This window comes from Drosophila albomicans, chromosome 2R (assembly GCF_009650485.2).
Source record: "Drosophila albomicans strain 15112-1751.03 chromosome 2R, ASM965048v2, whole genome shotgun sequence".
NCBI lineage: Eukaryota > Metazoa > Arthropoda > Insecta > Diptera > Drosophilidae > Drosophila > Drosophila albomicans.
Window position 1 is genome coordinate 4,025,153 of NC_047631.2, and position 22,840 is coordinate 4,047,992.

Consider the following 22,840-nt stretch of genomic DNA (forward strand, 5'->3'; position numbering starts at 1 on the left):
TGTTTTTCTGTACTTGTGTTTCTTGTTGTTGTTGCGATCAAAGACGTTGTCGGCTTTAACATTTTGACAGGAGACGCCAATTGAAAGTTGAATTTGATAGCTGAAGCAAATTTCTGGCGCTCTTCCTTGGCTTCCCTCTGCTAATGCAAATTAATTTCATTTCTTTTCGTGTGTATTTTGTGTAATTGAATCTCGAAATTGATTTCCTTATTGCGCATATTTCAATTATAATTAATTTATTTGCATTTTATTTCGACAGTGGACACTCTGTGCTCAGTTTGCCACAGTGAACTATGGGAATGCAAGCACAAATTTTCGTGATGAAACCTTCATTTCAAAATGTGGCATTGTTTGCCACTTACATATTATTCACATTTGTACACATTTAACTTATTGTATTAAGTTTATGATATCGGTTTGTACTTGCTCAAACGTATCGATAATTTACATCGATACATTAATTTACATATTGCGAAAACTTGTTAGTATTAAAATATCGATGTTGACGATCAATCTTTTCGATAATTTTAAGCGTCACTTGTCTGAAGAAGACGCCAATCAAGAACAAGCACTGAAAGTAAATATAAGTATGTTATTAGCTGAGTTTACGTAGCCGAAAAATGAGTGTAAGCCCCACAGTAAAGTACCGCAATGCCACAAGCGCCACATGGCCAACAAATAGCACGCACTCAGTCCGAAAGTTGGTCGCAACTATAGTCTACTTTTATGCGCTGATGTAATAGGTATTACCATTGACTAGACTTTTCCGGTTTTAACGCCTTCCGAAACTAACCCAAAATATAATTTGGTGCGCATTCTTTGAGCTCCGGCTGACACACCCACCGGTAAGATGGACAGGCAAACGAACGCAGCGGAGCGGAGGGACGAAGCACGCAGTAGTAACTCCTTTTACCCTCCCTTCCTACGCTGCCCAAAACATTCTCTGAAGCTAACGATTAATCACTGTTACAGTTGCGTTTTTTACGCAGTTCACAGCAGTTCAGAAAACCAGGTGAGAGTAAACAGGGAGTGCGAGTGTGTGTGTGTGTGTGTTTTTCTTTTTCGACGATTTACCATTTATTTTTAGTGACAATGACGAAAACACTTAATGATGAAGCATGAGGGAACTGGAGTGGGAATGGGAATGGGATCGCACCAGGAAGTCGCAAAGTACCAGCAACAGAAACACACTTGACAAATATTTGCATACTCTATCGTCACGAAGTATTGCTGCTATTGTGTCTGACTTGACTTGGGGAAAGTTAACATCAAGCAACCAAAATGAACGAGTAATTATGATTATAGAGAACTGAGAATTCGTCAAATTGTCGTCGTTATGATTCATTGTCCCATTCATAGAGAATACTTTGTAACGCGTCATTAATCACACCGACAGACAAATGCGGCAGATCCCCGCACTTCTTGGACCCCACCTATTTAGTTGTCATAGCGAGTTAGCACTTAAAACGTTAGCTAAATTTACACATGCACTCAGGACTCACTCAGGAGTCAACAGCAACAGTCAGGAAGGGATGCCGAGAAAGAGAAGCAACCATCTGTGTATGTGTGTGTGAGGTTGGAGGCCAGACAGTCGCAAAGGCAGAAGCCGAGGCGTGACAGAATGTGGGCGGCAACTCTAACACTTATCGTTCATTATTGTCTGTCTATCTACAACCACAGAAACACATGGACACAGACACAGAAACACACATACAGACACCCACACACATGCACATAATTGATTTCTTTTCTGTTGTCTGTTGTTCTGAGCCACCGAAAACGCAACGGAGACAAAAGCAATGCGAAAGCATCGTCGCTGTGGCCTGGCCAGGACATTGTTGCCAATGCCGTGGAGAAAGGCGTCTCTCTAGCTTGTTATAATTTAGAGCATGGCACAAGCTGACATTGTGGGCGTGGCATGCTTAACTTGGCTTACGACTACAGCGTGAGCTATAAATTAAATTCGTTGTACAACCGACGGACCGAAGGATAGAAGGACGCTGCGACGGGATGTTCAATTAAGACGCGCTCCTGCTGTTCCACTCGCAAAGGCAGAGCGGCAGTAGGAGAGAGAGGCTGAATGTTGTTGTTTTCTATCGTATGCGATTATATATGGGTCTGTGTATGTGTGTGTGTGTGTGGGCCCTTGTGCTCGTGTGGTTTTATTAGCAATTTCATGAGGTTGTCGCTGCTGGAGATAAGCGAAAACATAGCTGAAGTCGGCCCTCAGGACGAATATCCTTTACAGCAGTAGCAGCAACAGCAGCGGCAATTAGAAGCTTGCTAAACTAATTATCCTTGTCTAGTGATGCACATCAACCACTTGAGCTTACATGCTATGCCAATAGTTGAAGCTAAACTCGCGGAAGGCAGTCGCGCCTCATTTAAATGACAAGACGACCCACTTAAACCAACACAACACAACGCCACGCCCACCGCCTTCAGCGTGATTAAGTGAACATAACTTTGATTAGTGTCCGTTCATTTGTTTGTTTATACACATTCGACACGCCCACTTTTCTCTGGAGCGCCTCTAATTGCGGGGCAATTAAAGGCAAATTGACAATGACAATGGAAAAATAATTAGATAAACTGTGACAATGCCAATGACAATGGTAATGGGTACAGCGGGGGCGTTAAGTGTACGCAACGAGGTGTTATACTACAATGCATCTACCCCTCTCCCCACTCCCTATTAATCTTCCTCACACACACACACACATACTGTCTTGCGGTCTTGGAGACATCGATATACATTAGAGCCACTGATTTGGGTCGCTGAATGACCAAAGGAAGACGAAATCAAATAAATATCCTGACGGCAAAATCGGAGTAAAAATCGTTGGGGTCTGCTCTTATCTGGCCAAGGCATTGGAACCCAAATCAAATTAAGATTTATGAGCCCAGCGATGTGTGTCTAGGTCAGCATATTGCTCCTCCAATTCTCTACAGTGTGTGTGTTTGTTGCAGCTGTTTACTACAATTTTTCACATTGTTTTCCGTCATTATACCATGCAAGCTTTTCACCTGCGCCTCGCCTCGCCTCGTCTTGCTCTTGGCCAAGCATAGCAGCAGCACTAATGGAATATAACCAGCAGCAGGTGCGCAAATTTTGTTGTTTAGCTGTGCGTAAGCCAAAATACAATACCTGAAATAATACATACCATTAGTACGACAAAGCTTCAATACTCTCTCAGAACATTCTGATAGCAGTCAATAGATAAGTTGAAACTATTGCGTGGAAAAGTGTTTTATCACAATTGTGAACAAATTTGATAGCTGCACTGTTATGACCGTTGTAAAGGGTATTGGCGTGTACTTATGTATGTATGCCTGAATATATGCATATAAATACAATTTTATTATATTGATTTGGTCAAGTCAGAGAAGCAGTAAACAATCAACGAGCTAAGGAGTCATTTCGTTTTCTCGCTGATCGTTTGTTTGGCAACAACATTTTCATTTTGATGACATATTTTGCTATTTGCGTGCACCAATTATTTATACTCTACGCACGCACACAAACACACACACACCCATATATACGAAGTCATTTTGAGACCATCGCGATGGGCGGAAACCCTTCTTGCCACACATTGCACAATTCGATTTGTGTCATAAATTGGCAGCTGACAGGGGCAGCAATAAAAATAAGCGGCCATAAAATTCAATTATGGCCACAACAAGTGCACAAACAAACACACCCACCCACACACACACACTTGTAATATAGATACTCACACTCATATTACTCCAGCTCTGACTCTGACTATTTTCCCGTCCCACTTCATATGCAATCAATGCAATCAATTGTGCATGCATCTATACTTTCCCCTTCCTCCTATCCGTCTGTTGCCACGCTCCTTAGTGCGTAGTGATGTTGCCAAATGGTTTGCTGGCTTGCCGCTGCAACAGCACACTCAGCGCACACACGCACACTCCAGGAGACACACGGACGCAACATGCAAAGCGACAATTTAGTTAGTGATGGGGCAGGGAGAGATAGAGATAGAGAGAGAGAGCTTAGCAACATTTTTGGTTACTTTGTAATAGTCCTAACAAGAATATGGAACAGAACGCTACCCTGTAAATATGTTAACATCGATTCCATCTCTTTTACTTATAGCTAAAATAGATACGCTCATTGATCAACTAAACGTTAGAAGCTATTGATTAAAGGTGATTAAAAAAAAAAGAAACATAAATAAGAAATATGTTTTGTTTCTTTCTTTTTTATTTACACTATGTCAATTTTAACAATAAGTAAATTGTATAATTAATATTAAATTAACAGAAATCCAATGAGCCCTGCTATTATATGTTACATATGTAACATCTTTTCTTGAATTTATCTATCGGTGAGACCGAGTATGTGGTATCATTTCAGTCTTCTTACTGTTTTAGTTAAGAACTATGAAAACCAAAAATATATTAGACTTTTGTAAATATTTTTTGAAATAAAAAACATTATTTCTTTTCTTACAAATTAAAAAAAGTGCTCAGCATTTTACTGAGTGCGTTTTCAATGCAGTTCTCCATGCACACGCAAAAAAAATTAATACGTGTTTTTCATATGTAGGAGAATTCTTTTGAAAAGCACTTATCAGACGCCAACGAATAACTGTACGAAAATGTAGTGTTTACAATGGGGCAGAGAGATGGCGAGAGCGAAAGGAAGGAAATAAAAAGAAAGAAGAAGTGCGTTATAAATTTGCAATATGCGGCGATATGCAAAAACGCAGCACCCGGTTCCGAACTCAATGGAAAATTTATTAGTTTCGTGCATTTGTTACAATGGGTGGAATGGGATGGAACGGAATGGAATGGAATGGATGGCAGTTGTCGAAGCGGGAATTGGCCAGTCAAATAGAAATGCAGATGCGACTTTCAACTTGCAAGGAACAAGTGAAACATTTTCAAGTGTTCTTTTGCCTTTATGGCTTAAAAAGAACAATACTGAAAATTGCAGCTCTATTTAAAGCGTCTGTCGAAAAACAAACTCTTCCAAATGGGAGAGCAACATTTTATTTTAATTAAATTTTAAATAGTTTGAATAGCAAATTTAATGTATTGTATACTACTAGTTGCATACGAGGGCGGTCTGATAAGCACTCGACTTAGGTAAGAATTAATTTTTTTTTATTTTTATGAATTATATTTTATGTGATTACATTTCCATATGTGTGGAGAAGCTTTGTGAACTTTTGTCACCCTGCACAGTGGTTCGACTTGTTATATTATTACAAAATTCACCAAAATTAAAAAAAAAAAATATATACATATACAATAAAAAATTTGAACTTGTGCGAACGGAACGAACAAATTTATTATTTTTCAAAATATATTACCTAAACTTATCAAGTTTTGTTCAAATCTGACAACGATAGCATATATGTAACTGTCATAGGAATGATCGGTTAGAATCAAATTTTTAATATGAAGAAAATCAAATATGATTCAAAAGGAAAAATAAGAATATTAAATTATTAACTTATAAATAAATAGTTTTGCAAAAACACAACCACAACCAAAGACGAACACTAAGCAACAGCACGACAGCTGAATAAGCAAATAGTCAACTTATACTTAATGCCTTACAGACATCCGCAAATATCTGCAGCTAATTTCTTAACACTTAGCGCCATAAAAATAAGGCAAACACAATGACATATTGAGAATTTTCTTGGAACACAACTAACACTTTAACTGCACATAAAAAAGACAAAACTTTGACATCAAGTTAATAAACTCGATGTGATATTTTTTTTTATTTTTGGCCTCTATCGGATCAATCTGCATGAGAACATTGCACATGCGAATTGAAATGCCTTTAAATAATTTTTTCAATTGAACCAACTGAGAATTGATTGAAAATATAATTTAAATGGTAATCCTTGATGGAAAATTTTGGTATGTCTCAAAAATGTATTGCTCGATTATTTGAAAATAAAAGGGCTCACTGCAGATGTTCGTCTTTATTATATTCATTTAACTCGCCGTAAGAATTATTTGATTCAACATTTGATAAATATACATATGTATGTATTATATAATATTATCAAATCTGTAAGGATTTTTACCCATCTTAATTAATGGAAGTTGATGACAACTGACCATTTCGATAACATTTTAAGAATCTTAGATCTTATTCAAAATGTAAAATGTTAAACAATTATACGTCCACAAATAGAATCATTCGAAAATGAATCCGAAAATAATGAAGAGTGACAGATATTACGGAATGTGAATTCGATCCACATCCACCCTATTCGATTAACTTTACTCCTCGTAAAAATTATTTATCTTAAAATTATAAAACTAGTTGACGAGAACTAAAAAACAAAAAATCAGTTAACTACTTTTAATAGCTGTGACTAATCTTATTTTTTGAAGAGGTTATAAGAATGGGAGGAACTAAAATAATTTCATATCGAAAAAATTGCGTTTTCTTAGTAAGCTATTTATTATCTATCAGTTCACTCTCGCATTGCAATAGAGTCTCAGGGTCAATCACTCATTAAAAGTATGTCACAAAGATAATTGGTACTGATTGAGATAACTTTCACATTTGACTATATTTTTAAGTATATATAATATTGAAAAAGTGTGACACAAAAAACAAATTTGCTTTTCTATCTTTAGTAAACAAAGTGTATAGCTTTATTTACGCGTCTAATATTTTTAGTCCTGAATATACTGATATTTAGCAATGCTTCATTGAAAATTGTTATGCAAATTGCGTGTTAACATCAAAAATTGAGTTACAAATTACTAAATTAAACATATACATATAACCTATAAACATACATATATGTATTTTTTTAAAGAAGTCAAATTGATAATTGTCCATCATATTTAGTCGTCATTATTTTTTTCTTCTTTTTAAATTTTTAATATATTAATGGATAGGTGTATAGGATAGGATTTGCTCAGTTATAAATTGATAAAAATGATTTTAAGAATTTCAAGCACTAAAAATAGTTAAGAAAAACAAAAAATACTTCTTTAAATAAAATTAATAAATGAAAAATCTCATAAAATATAAGCGATTCTATCAAAAACTAATTTTTTGTAATGTACATAATTCAAATATGTCTTTATGTGATACGATATAAAATTATTTAAAGGGAGATATTAAATGTATCCCTTTTTTATGCAAAGATGAGTTTTAAATAGCTGAAATAAATTAATGCTACATTAAATATAAACGAGTATATAAACTGTTTTAAAATTGATGCATGGAATCATGCATGACACCCTCCTTCAAAACTTGACAAGACTGAAAATGGTTCATGAAAAATTATTTGCATATTTAACCGTTAAAAGTCAGTATTCGCGGCATTGAGTTTAACCTTTAGAAAAGTGCTGCAATAAATTGCAATTAATTTACCAGCACTTACCCCGTTTACGAGTATTTGCGAGTGGAGTCAGTTTTTGTGCATAAAGTTAACTGTTAACAAGGCAATTAATTTAATGACTTTAATTCTTTTATTGGTTTTGGGAGTCGTGATCTATTGTCTAATGATTCGGTTTATGGCTTTTTAATGGTCCCAAAATGTTCGCTGCACAATAAATCAGGTAAATCGGTAAGTGAGACAATACTTAACACGTTCTCCCCGCACACATACATCTACATATAACCTCGCACATTTCATCGCTGCCACACACACACACACACACACATACACGGAGCACAGCATACATGGAATTGTTCTCGTGTAATATCGCATTAAAGGGGAAGCTTATCAAGGGCGCAGGCATCAGGAAAATCTGTCACTCTTTTGCCTTTGGCTATGGCTCGTCCTTAATGTCATTAAATCCTATCAATTTTCGTCAACAACAAATTTAAATATTTATATAGCAGCTTAGGCAACCAACAACGACAAAACAACAACAACAACAGGAGCAACAACAATAATCAGGCCAAAAGAAAAGGTTCAAAAATTGCCAATAAAAGAGTGGAATATGGTCCAATGGATGACTGGCTGGCTGGCTGGATGGATGGATGGATGGATGGATTCTTGGGATATTCTCGTACTCGTATTTTATATGTTGATGATGCGTTGCCCCGGCCAGAAATGAACCCAAAATGCGTCCAAGCACTTAATTGAAGCTATCAATGTGTACATATGACCATGTTTGTATATATGAGTATGTGTGTGTGTGCAGAGCCTTGGCCATTTCTTGCGCTTTTCACTACTCTATCTTCTGCATCCACACACTATCGATAACAGTATACACACAAGTACTCCACAACACAGCACATTAAATATGTGTAGGGTATCTATCAGCCAACTACCAAAGCGATAAACCTCTTTTCATTTGCTTTAGAATTTTTTAAAAACATTGAAATAAGAGAGAATCTATCTATATATCTGTATTTAATCCCCTCTGAGACTGTGTATGTGCATGTATGTAGCAGTAGCTGTATCTGTATCTGTGTGATTACTGTATCTGTACTTTTGATGGCACATCTTTTAGTTAGCTGTTGGTTTTGGCTCTTTGTTCGTTTCATTTATTTTAGGACAGTATTTTTCTTCAATTCACTAGCTAATTAAATTCAGCTCTTCAGTTAACCATGCTGATGCTGATTTAAAATGCGTTTGAATAGCATCTTTTCAGAAAGTATTAATTAAGTTTTTAGCAAGGTGAGAGGGAAACATTAAACTCTTGCTAATGGAGTTCTTAAAGTTGGTCAATATATGTACTTGAAATTTGCATTAAAGGAAATAGCCAACTTTAAAGGAATTGAATAAAAGCAGCTCCCATAGTATAATATATACGTAGTATATATATATATACATATATGCAAACTGAGAAATCAAACTCTAGTTTTAAAGCCAGCTTAATTAGCTGCTGCATTTGCTTTTTGCTAGGAGCTTTTCACAGCTTTTCACTTGTCGCTTTCTCTTTCGCTTTTAGCAATGCTTCTGCATTTGTCTTTGCCATGCGATACCATGTGATGGACTAATGTGTTGTCTACATCCTCCATTCCCTCAGTCCCCTCTGCTCTGCACTGCTTACTGGATGTGTCTGCTCTGCGTTGCCGCGTTTAAATCAATTTACGCGCGCTTTGGCATATTTTGTGGTCCATGGTATCTCGAAGGATGGAAGAGCTGTAGTCGAGGACTTTGCCGTGAGGATGCTGCAGTGTGGCTGTGGAAAATTGTAAAATGTCGTTGACAGATTTTTCTTATTTTCGGCTTGCCGCTGTCAGCAATTGCAACACCCGCTATCTCGCCTCATTCCCAGCTACTTCAAATGGTTCGGCATGCCGCAAACACTCTCAAAATTTATAAATAAAAAGTTTTCCTTTTTTCGTAACTAGCACAAATATGCGCGACTTTACTCATGGGGAATTTGATAGTCTTGGCTTGGCTTGTCTTTGCAGCAAATGGAATGCGAATACAAAATTATACGCTCATTGAAATTCCTTGAGTTTTAGATACTGTGCGATTTTGTGCCACCGGCTATACGTGTAATTAATTTAGTAAGACCTTAAGGTTTGGATTCTAATATTAGACATGGAAGACTCCAATACTCCTGAAATGTGTAGTACCGAGTGGCATTTAAAGAGTGAAGTACTTCAGTATGAATATTATACATTTCATAAATTAAGCAATATTATTCAGAGATTCTTGTTCAGACCAACCCTAAATGTCGGCGCTACTAAATTAGAGGATTTAACTACGCGAAACCAAAATTTGCAATCCTGTGCAAGCAAACACAAAATATTTCCAGTTCATACGAGTATTACAGTATGTTAACGACTATCTCACTAATTAATGCATAATATTGTACACAAATATTGTGTTTATTTACCCATATACAAGTGTTAGGGTATAGCTTATCGCTAAGCCAGAAACAGTTATAGTCGCTTAACAGTCATAAACAAGCGACCAACCAACGACGTCAAAAATGACAACAACAAATGAAAACCTGTTGCTCTTGGGGAGAGTATTCGAAGGCGAGATACCCTGTGATCAAAGAATAATCGATTAATGTTGTAATAAATAAATAGAAGATCTACAAATAAAGAGGATGTTAACGAATTTATTATGAAAATAAGTCTACCCCTAGCAGAGAATTTTCCTTGGGATGGTGCTAAGTGCCTGGAGGGTATAATTATAATCCGCTGTCGGGCCAGTTGCTGCTCATAAATCTCTAAAACGTAGCCAAAATCAATTGGGCGTACTAAGTTAATACTTATCATTCGGAAGGTTTACGTCACGGCAAGAGTCACGGCGCCTGTCATCATTTATGAACGGTATGGAAAGAGTGCAGGGAATACGAAATCGAGAAGGGAATCGGAATGGGGATGGTTATGGGGAGGGGGAGGGGAGAAGGGGATATTTGTGCCAGAACGTTTGATTGTTATTATTAACACGTGACTGAAATGAGGCTAATTCAAGCGAAAATTTAATTAAAAATGCGCTAAATAACTACAGAGAGGAGCAAAAGGCGAGAGGAGGAAAGGAAATAAATGAAAGAGGGAAGCAGAAAATGAGTAGAAAGAGATGAAACGTGACAGGCACAGCAGATTGGTGGCGAACACCAATGCAGAGAGAGAGAGAGGAAGCACCATTTGAAAATTGTCCGCATGATGTTGTTCATTTTGCAGATGCCTTGTAAATTGTTCAATGGTCACTTTGACTATGACTGCTGTTGTTGTTTTTATCGTCGTTGTCGTCGCTATTGGAGTCAAAGAATTTTCACGTTTTATGGGTATTTTTAATTGCACGACAGGAAGCTATGTTCGTCTTTATCGATGGCTGGCTGTCATGGTAAAGCCTGTGTGCTCGGGCTTTCGCACGGACAACAATAGCTGAGCCAGCAGCTGACAAACAGAGGATAACCCAGAGCCAGTCATACACCTCCCTCCCTGCCCCTTCACACCAACCACCAACCACGCAAATGAAAGGGGCAGCAGTCAGATGATGCTGCATTTCATCGATGGCAATCCAGAGCTTCACATCGCATCAATTAATTACTTAATTTATTGACCTACCAAAAGCCAGTTTATGGGCATTTAATGTCAGTTGATTAAGTTGTGAGTCAGGAGTAACTGCAACATGAGATCTGCCACTGCCCCAAATAGAATCGAACTATCCAACCAGCTGCTATGATTTCATTAAGTTATAGCATTGCACAACACACTGGGATTAAATTAGAATAAATTCACAACTCAATTACAATGCTATTGAAATAGGAATTGCCAACAAAGGGTGCGGGAAAAAAATAGCAACGAGAAAATGGGCAAATCTTGGCTAAAAGCGTGCTAGTGACGAAACCCATTTTCAATTGCTGCAATTGTACTCTGCTTTTGTACCGTTATTATTCTTATTTGCAAGAAAGGGGTTTCTTGCTCTCTCCCACTCTCTTTTGTTTTCCTTTCTGGTTTCGAGTTTTCCTGCATTTTAATGGGTATTTGTTATTGCTATTGCAGTATTTCACTTCTTGTTGTTGATGCAATGTTGTTGTTATTGTTGTTATTTGCGGTAGTCGTTGCACGACATTGTGCGCTTAAGGATGCACGTTTTGCACTTGCCACTTGCCACTTGCCACTTGCCACTTGCCACTCCGCAAACAATTCCATGGCTCAAAGTGAGTTTTCCTTTTGACGGCCTCCTTCGTCGCTTGCCCCTCACGACATATGAAAACATATGTGTATGATTACGAAATGGAAAATTATGCTCACAATATTCTCTAGATGAACCTAACACGCTCCTTGCTTGTAGCGTTGTACAAGTTTCAACTAGGCTCTAATTAAATTTGTTATTCTCTAATGAGCTTCAAATTATCTTAGTAAAAGCAAAGCAAATATTCTTATCATGCTTTTGCTCTCGCTCTGCTTCTAATTAAATATTGTATCTTGAAATAATCGATGAACCAAAAAGTTAATGATTTACAAATTTTGCACAATCTAATTCAGGTGAGATAATTGTTTTAATGTTTGAAACCCAATTCATAATATTTTACGATAGTATAATTATTTTTATTCTCCAAATTTAGGATTAAATAAATCAACATTTTTTTGGAAACTTTAACATTTATAAAGTACCCGAAAAGAAAATATTCATTGTTACACTCAGTAAATTTACTTGACGTTGTCTACCTGATTTTGTAAAATTTCTAAAATCAGATTTAGTTGATATTACTAATTCTGATCTTGATAATTGGCTTTATTTAAATACAATAAATACAAAGGGAAAAATATAAAAATGAAAATTAATAATTAATTGGTCACACTTGTGCAACGACTTAGGGAATATAGTCGAAAGCTTATGGAGTATGTATTTTTCAGTAACTATAATAAAGTTGAACGTCATCAGAAATATTTATTAACTGAACACTTCACATTTGTATTATTTGGTTCGTTGTTGACATTACCTCTAACAAGATCTGAATATGGATATTGAATATCAATCAGATCACGCACGCGGCATACAAATTGGTGATATTATAGTACGCTCATTGAATTGATTGTGGTTTATATTTATCACTGGATAACAATTAACCCCCACCTAAAATTGGTGGGTTAAAAAACTTTTAAAAACCCCGCGACATCTAACTACACAACACTAAAATGGTATTCAAATTTCAATTTGAATAGCGTCACTTGTTGTGCCTCAGTTGCGGACTGGGCTCGGAATTGGTTTCAGTTTCTGTTTCTGTTTCGGTTTCGGTTTCCGATTCGAACTCGTACTCGGATGCCAATGGTTGCGGCCTTTCGAAAGGTACCGTTAACGTGCAACGCCGACCAGGAACTGAATCAAAACACAGACGTTCAATTGAATGTGGCCCAAAACTTTCGCGACAACAAGACATGAGCAGCGCGAAACGAATGAATCAACCGACAGCCGAAACCAAAACCGAAACCGAAAACGTTCCCGAAGCAATATTCAACTGACGACCAACTAAGAGGCTTCCAGTTGCAACCCATTCCAGTGAACTAGCTGCCATTGCCATTGAATGGGAAAGCGTCGGACTGATAACGAAGTCAGCTGCCGTTGCCAGCTGCTAGCTAACTGTTCTAACAGCTGATAGCTCCTATCATTATTATTAGTTTGTTGCTCAATATGCTAAGGATATTTTGTTTTATACTTTTATTACAATAATTCTAATTAATATATCTACTATACTATACTTCCATAATTTTACACAAACTGTACAAAATGTAAATTCGTGCTCTCATTTTATTCGAATTTAAATAAAACTTGCAATTTTATTCATTCTTTTCGTAATGTTTGCTCCGCTTTATACTGCACTTTCTGCTACAATTATTACGAAATATTCACTCCACTTTCTACTACGTTTGTCGTATTTTTAGCTCCCATTATTGCTCGCACTACAATTTCACTCCTCTTTCTACTACAATTCGCGAGAGTGCAAATGCGCATGCTCCAATCAACCCTAACCTCAACCCCCGCGGTCAGTTCACACTGGAAATATGCCGCTTTCCGGCCCAGAAACGAACTGTTGCTCATTTGAAGCTAACTGTTTTGGACAGAACAGCGCAGAGCATCACTTGTATCAACTCAACCAACTGAGCCGCCTTTGCCGGCTCTAGAGCACTTTGAATGCAATTTTTTACACTATTACTCATACCTTTAGGCATCGAGTAAGCGAAAACATTTTGAATGTGTGTCTGGACTGCAGTTCACCTGCCTATCAATTTCCAAATTTGAGCAAAGGGTTAAGGGCGCTTGCAAAAAGGCACGTTAAGTGTTTTTGGGATGTGCACTTGGCGTGCCATGGCAAATGGCTATTCGAAAAAGCATTCACATCTGCTGAACATAGAAGTTTTGTGTTGCCCGATGGGGACATCGATTGGCTTGGCTTATGATGAAGCTGAACCATGTTGTCACATACTCGTATCGAAACAGGAAGTTAAATCGCTACTCATTCCACTTCCGCAGTGCATTCGAATTAAATGCTTATATGCCATGATTGCATTTTATTTAAATGCAAATATTCAACAAAATTCATTTATGGTTTACATGGCGACATTTTATTTGCACTTATTTTGAATATTTGAACAGTTTCATTTTTGTGTTCTCCGTTTTCATTTCCGAGCGGATCCAAATATTTAATCGCATAACGAGAATTTCTGCGCAATTTCTAATTGCTGCTGAATTTCATGCTAATATACCCTTGATAATTATTCAATATGAAACTATGGAAAAATCTCAATTTTATTTATTTCTATAAAATAAGAAAACAATACAAATTTTTTTTATATTTTAAATGTTTACAGGTAATAACATCACTGCAAACAATATAAAAAACTTAAATTTTAATTTTCTAACTTACGTTCTAACTTACGTAACTGGTACAATTACTTAATAAATCTTTAAATAAAAATATATTTACCAACATTTAACAAATAAATATGTGTTTTAAAACATTCAAAAATTATTTGACCGAAAAGTTTTTCTATTTAATAATGCAAAGAATCAACAGATTTTTACACCCCATATAAACTTTAATGCTGAGTCTGAAATGTATATGTAATCTGAATTTAAGTTGTTTAAAGCAATCAAATTGACATTATAAAACTATTTGAATAGTTGCAGCTTAATTAACTCCGAGACTAAAGTTTCCCACACACACAATCATATATTAACGGACTCGCATTCAAGTCGACCGCAAATGCAAACCCTTTTTCCGGTTAACCGTAAAACCGCTCAAACGTACCCGAATAACCGAAGCTACTTTAGCTGGTCTACTACAAATCAAACCCTTCTCAATTCAAAAATGAGAACTAATTAGAAAAATATTTATAATCACTGCTGTTGTCTGGAAATACATCTAACGCTCATGCAAGTGAATGCAAAAATGAAAACAACTAAAATCTAACTAAATTAACATTTCATAATGTGGTTAATTAACAACTGGATCTGACAGACACTTTCTGCACAGTGAAAATAACATAATAATTTATATGTATATATGTATGAATTGCAAAATATTTGTGATTTTATGCATACCTAAGCGTATTTTAAAGTAAATATTCTCCTTTTATAAAACGAAATTGTTTTCACGGTTTTAAATTGTTCATAATTTACGCACAAAAGTGGGCAATGAAATATCCACAAAATTGAAAGCCAGCTTAATGTTGTGTGGCAAAATTATTTACACAGCTATTGAACAAATTTTCCACAATTTATTCACCTGGCAATTTGTGACATACATTATTTTCAGCTTGTACAGAAACAATATATACGTCTACATATATATATATATATATACATACATATGTATATTACTTTGAATGTGTGCCATAGAAATAATATAGTTAAGAATATCAAATGCAATGTGTCGAATAGACAAAAATTTATAGATTTAGCTGTTAATCTAGTTGTATGTACAGTTATTCAATAATTAAATGTGATATCTTACGAGTATGGCTTTATTTTTATTTTTTGCGACACTTTCGACGAGCACATAATAGCAACAAAAACGAAAACGTTGTAGTCAGCTTTTTGGCATACGAGTACATACATACATATATGATATGCAAAGTTGACCCGGCCACAAAAAACACATTAAATTTTGACATGGGTACGTTATGTGGCGAAAGAGAAGGAGATAAAACAAGAGCAAAGATGGAAAACAGAATTTTGAATGCGAGCAAGAGAGACAGAGGTGCTGACAAAGTTTTTGCTGGAGTTGTTGGTCAGCCACTTCTATGCTTTGCTGTTGTTCTTGCAAATGCAGAGGCGTCTGAGGATACTTTAGCCAATTTCAGAATAGATTTGTGGACACGGACACAGACACGGACACAGACACTGACACTGACACTCTCGCATACAGAAAGGTTTCACCTATCCTTTGGAAAAGCACACATCCACACGAGCAAACATTGCGGAGTTTTTTAAATATGCATGAACACCTTTTCGGTGATTGTGAGTGTGGGACAAGTGTGGGATACATACATGGCGTATACTTGATAACAGAAATCTCATTTCAACGCCGCACAGAAAACAAAAGACAAGCAGAAGTATTACCAGCTGTAAATAGATACGAATGCAAAAAATGTAATATAACTTATATAAATAAATTGTTAAAAACTCAAATGTATTTGCTTTAATTTTTGACAATTTTTATTTCAATTCTACCTGACAGCCTTTCAGTGTAATTTTATTAGATTTAGCGCTGGATTTATAAATTTACGAGTGTGAGCCATGCACGTTGCAAATGTGTGCACAAAATTAAACTTGTTTACCTTTATAATGAGCTTTGATGTTTCAGATCTGACAGGTGCAGCTGACCTAGTACTCTGCTGCTGGTGAGCTGGTGAGCTCATGAGTTCCAGCCTTAGCTTAACCTTGAACTAGTCTCAACGAGCGTTAATCATCATCGCCCATCATCAAACATCAATCATGATAGGGGTGTCATAAAGGCGATAAATAATGAAGAGCCTCGGGCTGCACACAGATAGGAAAGCAGAACTTTCGGGAAGATAAGTGTAGGTAACTGTAATACTCGATTATCTATAGCCATCAAAACATGCGACTTTATTAACTCTTAGGTTAAGTATGTTCGATGTTTAGATATTCTGGATAGTAATGAAGTAAACTTGCATGTCTTAGTTAGCCAAAGCAAATTGAAATTTAGAATAAAAAGGAGCAACTGGTTTGCTTGCTCCTTTGGTCTCTCGTATGCGTTGTCAAACTGTTTGGCATGCATGAGGTGCACTTGACAGTGGGCGTAACGACACATACACAGATACATACACGCCCACATACACACACACACAGACATGCAGACAAACATACTTCTTCATTATCGTCCTCGTGATGACGTGCTTTTGGTGTCGCGCTGTGCCATAGGTTGATCAAAGGATTTTGGGTTAACGCATTGGTAATGAATGTCAGTTGGTGTTTTTCTTAATTTTAAATGCTTCCCCAGCCACAAAGACACTCCAAGCAATTTCTTACTTCACACACAATTCCATGCATCCAACTGCCACATTTCCAGAATTTCATCGTTTGTTGATTTTACGTTTGCTACCCGTACCAAGACTTTTAAAAGAGGTTTCTTCAATATGTATTTGTATTGAAATATTAAGGAAACAAAAGCTCTTATCTTTCTTTCACTTTCATCGTGCAGTCTAATTTTATATTTCGCTTAAGACATAAATAACTAAAATATAAACGACGGTTTTCAAATGAAACTAATAAAATTGTGTTTACCACAGATCTCAATAAAATAAAATGTATACTTTGAAATAAATTCCATTTTATTAATATAAAACTATTAACGGGCAACTGGTATTCGAGCTAAGCCCCTGTAAATTATTCACATATTACACCTAAGAATTTGTGGAGTTCCTTCACTTTTCCCTTGCATGCGGTTCATTCTCTTTATATGTACAGATGTTTTGTCCCTTCACCCGCTGTGTGTGTGTGTGTGTGTGTGTGTGTGTGTGTGTGTGTGTGTGTGTGTGTGTGTGTATTTTCGTATTCTTAAAAATTGCTACATATACAAAGCAAACGCGCAAAATGTGTTAAAAAGTTGCATGCCCATGGTGAACAGAAGAAAACAGACCATGAGAAACCCTTTGTTGTTGTTCTTGTTGTTGTGCTTTGTTTCTGCCTTTTGCTTGTTTGCGTTTTGCTTTTGAAGTCTCACATGCACACACATATACGCAGACGCTCGCACACATACACACATATAAACAGAGAGAACTTGGCAGAGCGAGCAAGGGGAGGGAGAACATACCCACGCTATGTGCGGAACGTGCAACTTGTGAAATTGTGAGAAAATGGAAATTAAATGAACTTGAATTTGTGAACATCCCCCAGATAAAGATATAGTCGTCGCATGTCCTTGCCCATTTTATAAATGTACTTGTAATACTGTCTGTCTTATGTACTTCTCTCTCTTTCAGAATACCCACCTTGATATAAAAGCTGTATAGCTCTTTGCTAGCTATGTCTTTAGCCTCTTGGCTTATTGCTAAAGTAAATTTTTTTAGCTGACTTAGGCGACAGAATGGTAAAGTAGTTAAGTGATTTTTGATTAAATGAAAAGTTAGATATCAAGACGCCATAAAGCGATGATCAACAATTCTTGATCTGCATCAGCAATTGCTGTTGAGCCAAGGAGCATTGCTTGCAAGTTGCAACCAGCCATTCTTCACCAAGCATTTACTGCTGCAGCAGGAATCCAGTGTTTTAAAGCGCTAAAAAGTTTTGATATTATGAATATCCATTTAGGATGAGCCTTATCCAAGTATCAACCTTAAGAAAAAATGGTGGATTGTCCAATTATAAATATATAAAAAAAGTTCCAATTAACAAAATATTTTTATAGCATCCTAGCTATGGTTATTGTTTTAAATAATAAACAAAAAATTTGTAATACTTCATAACGTAAACAAAAACAAATATTCGCATATATCAAACATTCTTACTTCAATCTTAGCACTTGCACTACTTAACTTAAGGTATTATTATCAGTTAGTATCCGTTTAAATAACATAACACTGACTTTATTTAACAAGTTTGTCAAGATGAAATAGCAGCCTAGAATATACAAAAAATAATTATGTAATATTAATTTCCTATTAAAATAGTTTACGTACCTTGTGGAATCTCTACTTTGTCACCATTATTTAAAATGGCACTTTCCAACTTCGAACTTTCCTGCCAATTCTTAATTTCAAACATACCAGAAAGCACAATAAAATTCTAGAAACACACATACGAATGATTAATTGTTTCAATGTAATACATAGACGTACAAACTAATGTCTATTCTTACCAAAGTTGAATTGGTTGCAGCCATGCCCCACTTTTGAAATGGTTGAAATTTAATATAACTGAGGCTACAACCAATTTCTGAGGGGTAAGAAGCACACTCAATGCCATTTAAATTCGAATGTTCCAAATTATCCAATGTCGCTGTAGAATAAAACATAGTTAAAAGTCATGTATAATTAGCTATGATTAGCATCACTTACAGACACTCTGAGAACGACATTCAGCCATAATTTGAAAATTTCTCTCGGGTTTCTCGGCTTGTGTATGCAAAAGCTTATCTGCCGTTAACTCTATGTTCACTGACGTCATCTTTCTTTTCCGTACATTCTCGTTAGGACTATTTCCCTGAGCATCATCGTCTTCATGTGGATAACGCTTACGCTTACGCGTATTGTCACCATTCGAAGTAATAACGTTTGAATTGCTGCTCAATTTTTTTTTTGACGATGTATTTGAGTTGTTGGTATCAGGGGAACACATAAAAGCAAAGGGATCATCTAAAGTATGAGAAAAAGTATTGCAAAGCGGGACGTGACCACGCTCTGATTTACGAATACCACCTAAAAATTATTGAAATTAAATTATTTATTATCAATAATACTATATTTGACTAACTTACTTGCAAAATGTTTCTCATTTAGCGGATACGTCTCACTGTCCTCTAGTCTCTGTCTCTCCTTATTTTTTGGTTTTTTTAGCTTAGATTGCTGTGGCTCCGATGTCAATGGTGATTGCTTCAGACGTTTTTTCGTAGCTTTTTCTTCCGAGTTATGGGCATCCTGCTTATTTCTAGACTGCGATCTGTTCAGAGACAACTCGAGAGCTTCGCGTGTAGCATTGCTTCTGCTCGGCTGCTCATCTAGGAGACTCTGCTGACAAAGCGTAGCGGGTTTTTGTGTATCCTGCTTATTACTTTTTGTCTTCGATCTGCTCAGAGGCAACTCCAGGCCTTCGCTTGCAACTTTGCTTTTGCTCGGCGGCTCATTTAGTAGGCTCTGCTGAATAATTGCGTCCGGTTTTTGTGCATCCTGCTTATTATTTTTCGACTTCGATCTGTTCAGAAACAACTCGAGAGCTTCACGTGCAGCTTTGCTTGTGCTCGGCTGCTCATTTAGGAGACTCTGCTGACTAATCGTAGCTGGTTTATGTGCATTCTGCTTATTATTTTTCAACTTCGATCTGCTCATAGGTAAATCGAGGGCTTCGCTTGGAACTTTGCTTTTGCTTGGCTGTTCATTTAGTAGACTCTGCTGACTGGACGATGACATCGTTGGTGATGGAGTATCCATACGTAAGATTTCCATTTTCAAACTGCTGTGTTCCAAATTATTTTGGAAATTTGCCGGCATCGCCTGATGCTGGAACTCTTCGTGTTGAATATTTCGATGTTGATCCGCTTCGAGATGCATGTCCTCATGGATCTCCTTGTCTTGAATTTGATTGTATTGCATACCATTCTGTTTAATCACTATTGGCGGCTCTTCGTGTTGAAACTGCTTATTTACCAGCTTCTCCTGATTATTTGACATAGTTTGGTTTAAGTTTTGTGACTTGCACTTAACCTTGGAAAACCTTAATGAAGCCGGGGGCGGTGGCACAATCAGGATATCATCGACGTCAGTGGATTTCGATGGTGGGACAGGTGCTATATTTATTCTACTGAATCGAGCCACATCAGATTTATTTGTTGTATTTGCTAAGCCTTGTGTTGCTGAGGACAGCGCAGATATGTCGCTAGAAACTTTGGATAGGGGTCGCTGTTTATTTTGCTGTGATTGCGATAGGTTATCCTCTATATCGGAGTTGCCTTTAGTGTACAAGCTGCGCTTGCCGCAACTGGGCAAACTCGACTTTAGGCGATTGGTAACGGATTTCTGCAGTGTTAAATATTCACGAAGCTCTTCGGACTACAAATAGATAATGCGATCTTAATCCAATTTAATCAGATCAACAATATGTTTATGATACTCACCATGGGTGGCCGATTGCGCCTTCTTTTCGAGCCAATCTTTTTCCGAGTTTCGGTTTTTTGTAAAGTAGATACTTCCGGTGGAGCGAACATAGATTGACTTGACTTAGTAACGGTATCACAAAGCTTTTGAATTGTTTCCGAATTCCTGGAGATGTCATCACGTCCACACTGTTGAGTCTGTTCGTAATGTTCTTCAGTTTTCTCTTCAGTTGGCCCAATGTGTTTTACGCTTTGTGTCCTGCACATTGCTTTAGAGAATCTTAAATTAGACGGCGGCGGCGTCACAATTGCAATATTCTCATTGTCTGCGGCATTTGATGCTGGTGGAGCAGGTGCAATTTCTATTTTACTGTAACGCGGCTCTTTAGAAACGATTCTATCTGGTGCATCTATTCTGCTGTAACGATGATGTTCGGGATTTGAGGATACAACCATTGGTTGACCTTCATTATGCTGAACCTCCTTGTGTGCGTTACTTCTGGTATCCTGCATTAAAGAAATATTTATCAATTTCAAGTACTAACAAAGAAATAAGGTATAAGGAAGTGGAACATTAAATGGATCTCACCACAGGATCGTTGTTTTTAAGCGGCTCTGTTATTGTTTCCCTTAATAGCGTCTGGCTTAGCTTGGCAATGGAAACCCTTAGTGGCCGAATCTTAATCAAATTTCCTTGTAACTGCTGTCGGGCCAACTGAGAATTTATTTTTTGTTCAAGAGTAGTTTGATCCCTCTCAGTTAGTTTCGACTGACCGTCTTCAACATGAAGAATCCCTGGTGCGTTGCGCATGCGTAAATCATAGCGACTCATCTGTTCCTGAGCAACATATTCACAATCAACAATTTGAACTGCTTTTGTTCCATTCTTTCTTTGATTATTAATTCGGAGATTTTCAGTTGAAACATTGTTTTCTGTACTGGTCAGAGGACACTGTTTCAGCGCAGTAACACTGTCAATATTCGTGGCCACCACATCCCGATTTGGCTTGGTAGTGAAATTCTTCAATTTATTTGGGGAATGTGTTTTCCGCATGATATCCTCGATTTGTTCCGTATTTGTCTGCTTAGCGCTAACACTTGCAGCTGAATTCGGACGCATGAATTCGCAAACTCTTGAAGTAGGACTCGATGATCGTTGTGCGATGTTCCTTTCGTACAGTGAGGGTCCTAAATTGAATGGAATTTCCATTCTCATATTTACTAGAAAACTAGACTCAAAATCTTCGTTTATTGCTCTCTGCAAGCTCGGGGGCGACTCCTTTGCCAGTTGGGATTGTGGCGGCTTAGGCGTCAGTTGCCTCTCTGCGGCCAGCGTGCTGCTTAATTGTGGCAACTGAAAACAATTAATTTTAATATGAAAGTTGCATTGAGTAAGGTAAGAACTTACAAAATTCGACAAACTTGCAGGAGACGGTGACATTAAGGGACATATATTCTCAAGTTCATCCAATCTTAATTCTGTGGCTTGAGATTGCGTCTCAACAATCAAATTTTTTGCTGCTTCTGCAAACACATTCAAATTTAAGAATTGATACCTGCTTACACATAATTATACCTTCTGTATTAGATGCCTTCGACGGAAGCTTCTGCAAATCGACGGCATTATCTTTTGACCTATCACAACCGCCAAACAAGTATTGCGGAGAATTTCGTGTAGTTTGAGCAGTTTTCTGCTCCAGCAAGGCAAGCGGTCGACTAGAGTTCCTTTCAGGCATATTCAACAGTTCATCCAACTCAAGCAAAGTCTTCTCGCCTATGTTGGCCCTAAATCACAATTTAAATTGGTTAATACCAAGAATACTTAACTTTTTAACTTACATTTTGAAGAGCCAGTTTAAAACATTGGTTTGTTTATTTTCGCTCTTCTATGACACTGTTTAGACTGACCGCATCATTGAAAATTCTAAAAACTCAAACATTCCGCGGCATCTTTCCATAAGCGGCTGTGTGTTAAAGCGGGACAGGAGGCGAATTCGACGATTCTCAAAGTGTGGTCGTATCTTGGCTAAAATTTTGGTATTTTCATCGATAAAATTGCGATATCGATGACAATCAGTTAATTATTTAACTTATAAATTTTGTTTAGAAAACTGATCGT

The 22,840-nt window shown here is 36.9% G+C and overlaps 2 protein-coding genes and 1 long non-coding RNA gene across 3 annotated transcripts in view; 1 reads left to right on the forward strand and 2 right to left on the reverse strand.

The window, feature by feature from the left end:
• LOC117575040 (dopamine D2-like receptor) overlaps positions 1-12,708 on the reverse strand; it is a 52,960-nt gene extending 40,252 nt beyond the window's left edge. Inside the window, exon 1 of the mRNA XM_034259121.2 lies at positions 12,391-12,708. The gene's annotated coding sequence lies outside the window, so the exon portion shown is untranslated. The remainder of the gene's footprint in view (positions 1-12,390) is intronic.
• On the forward strand, positions 553-1,284 carry LOC127565997 (uncharacterized). The gene is made up of 3 exons (XR_007955330.1): positions 553-743; positions 825-1,012; positions 1,088-1,284. It is a non-coding gene; the product is annotated as an uncharacterized LOC127565997 (long non-coding RNA).
• Positions 12,709-18,308: 5,600 nt separating the features above from the next.
• LOC117575645 (uncharacterized) lies at positions 18,309-22,819 on the reverse strand. The gene is made up of 10 exons (XM_034259925.2): positions 22,561-22,819; positions 22,298-22,506; positions 22,130-22,245; positions 21,311-22,075; positions 20,743-21,228; positions 19,390-20,677; positions 18,971-19,330; positions 18,772-18,911; positions 18,593-18,698; positions 18,309-18,533 (listed from the first exon to the last, which is right to left on the reverse strand). Coding segments are annotated over exons 1-10 (3,561 nt in total). The 5' UTR covers positions 22,563-22,819; the 3' UTR covers positions 18,309-18,444.
• Between the last annotated feature and the right edge of the window lie 21 nt (positions 22,820-22,840).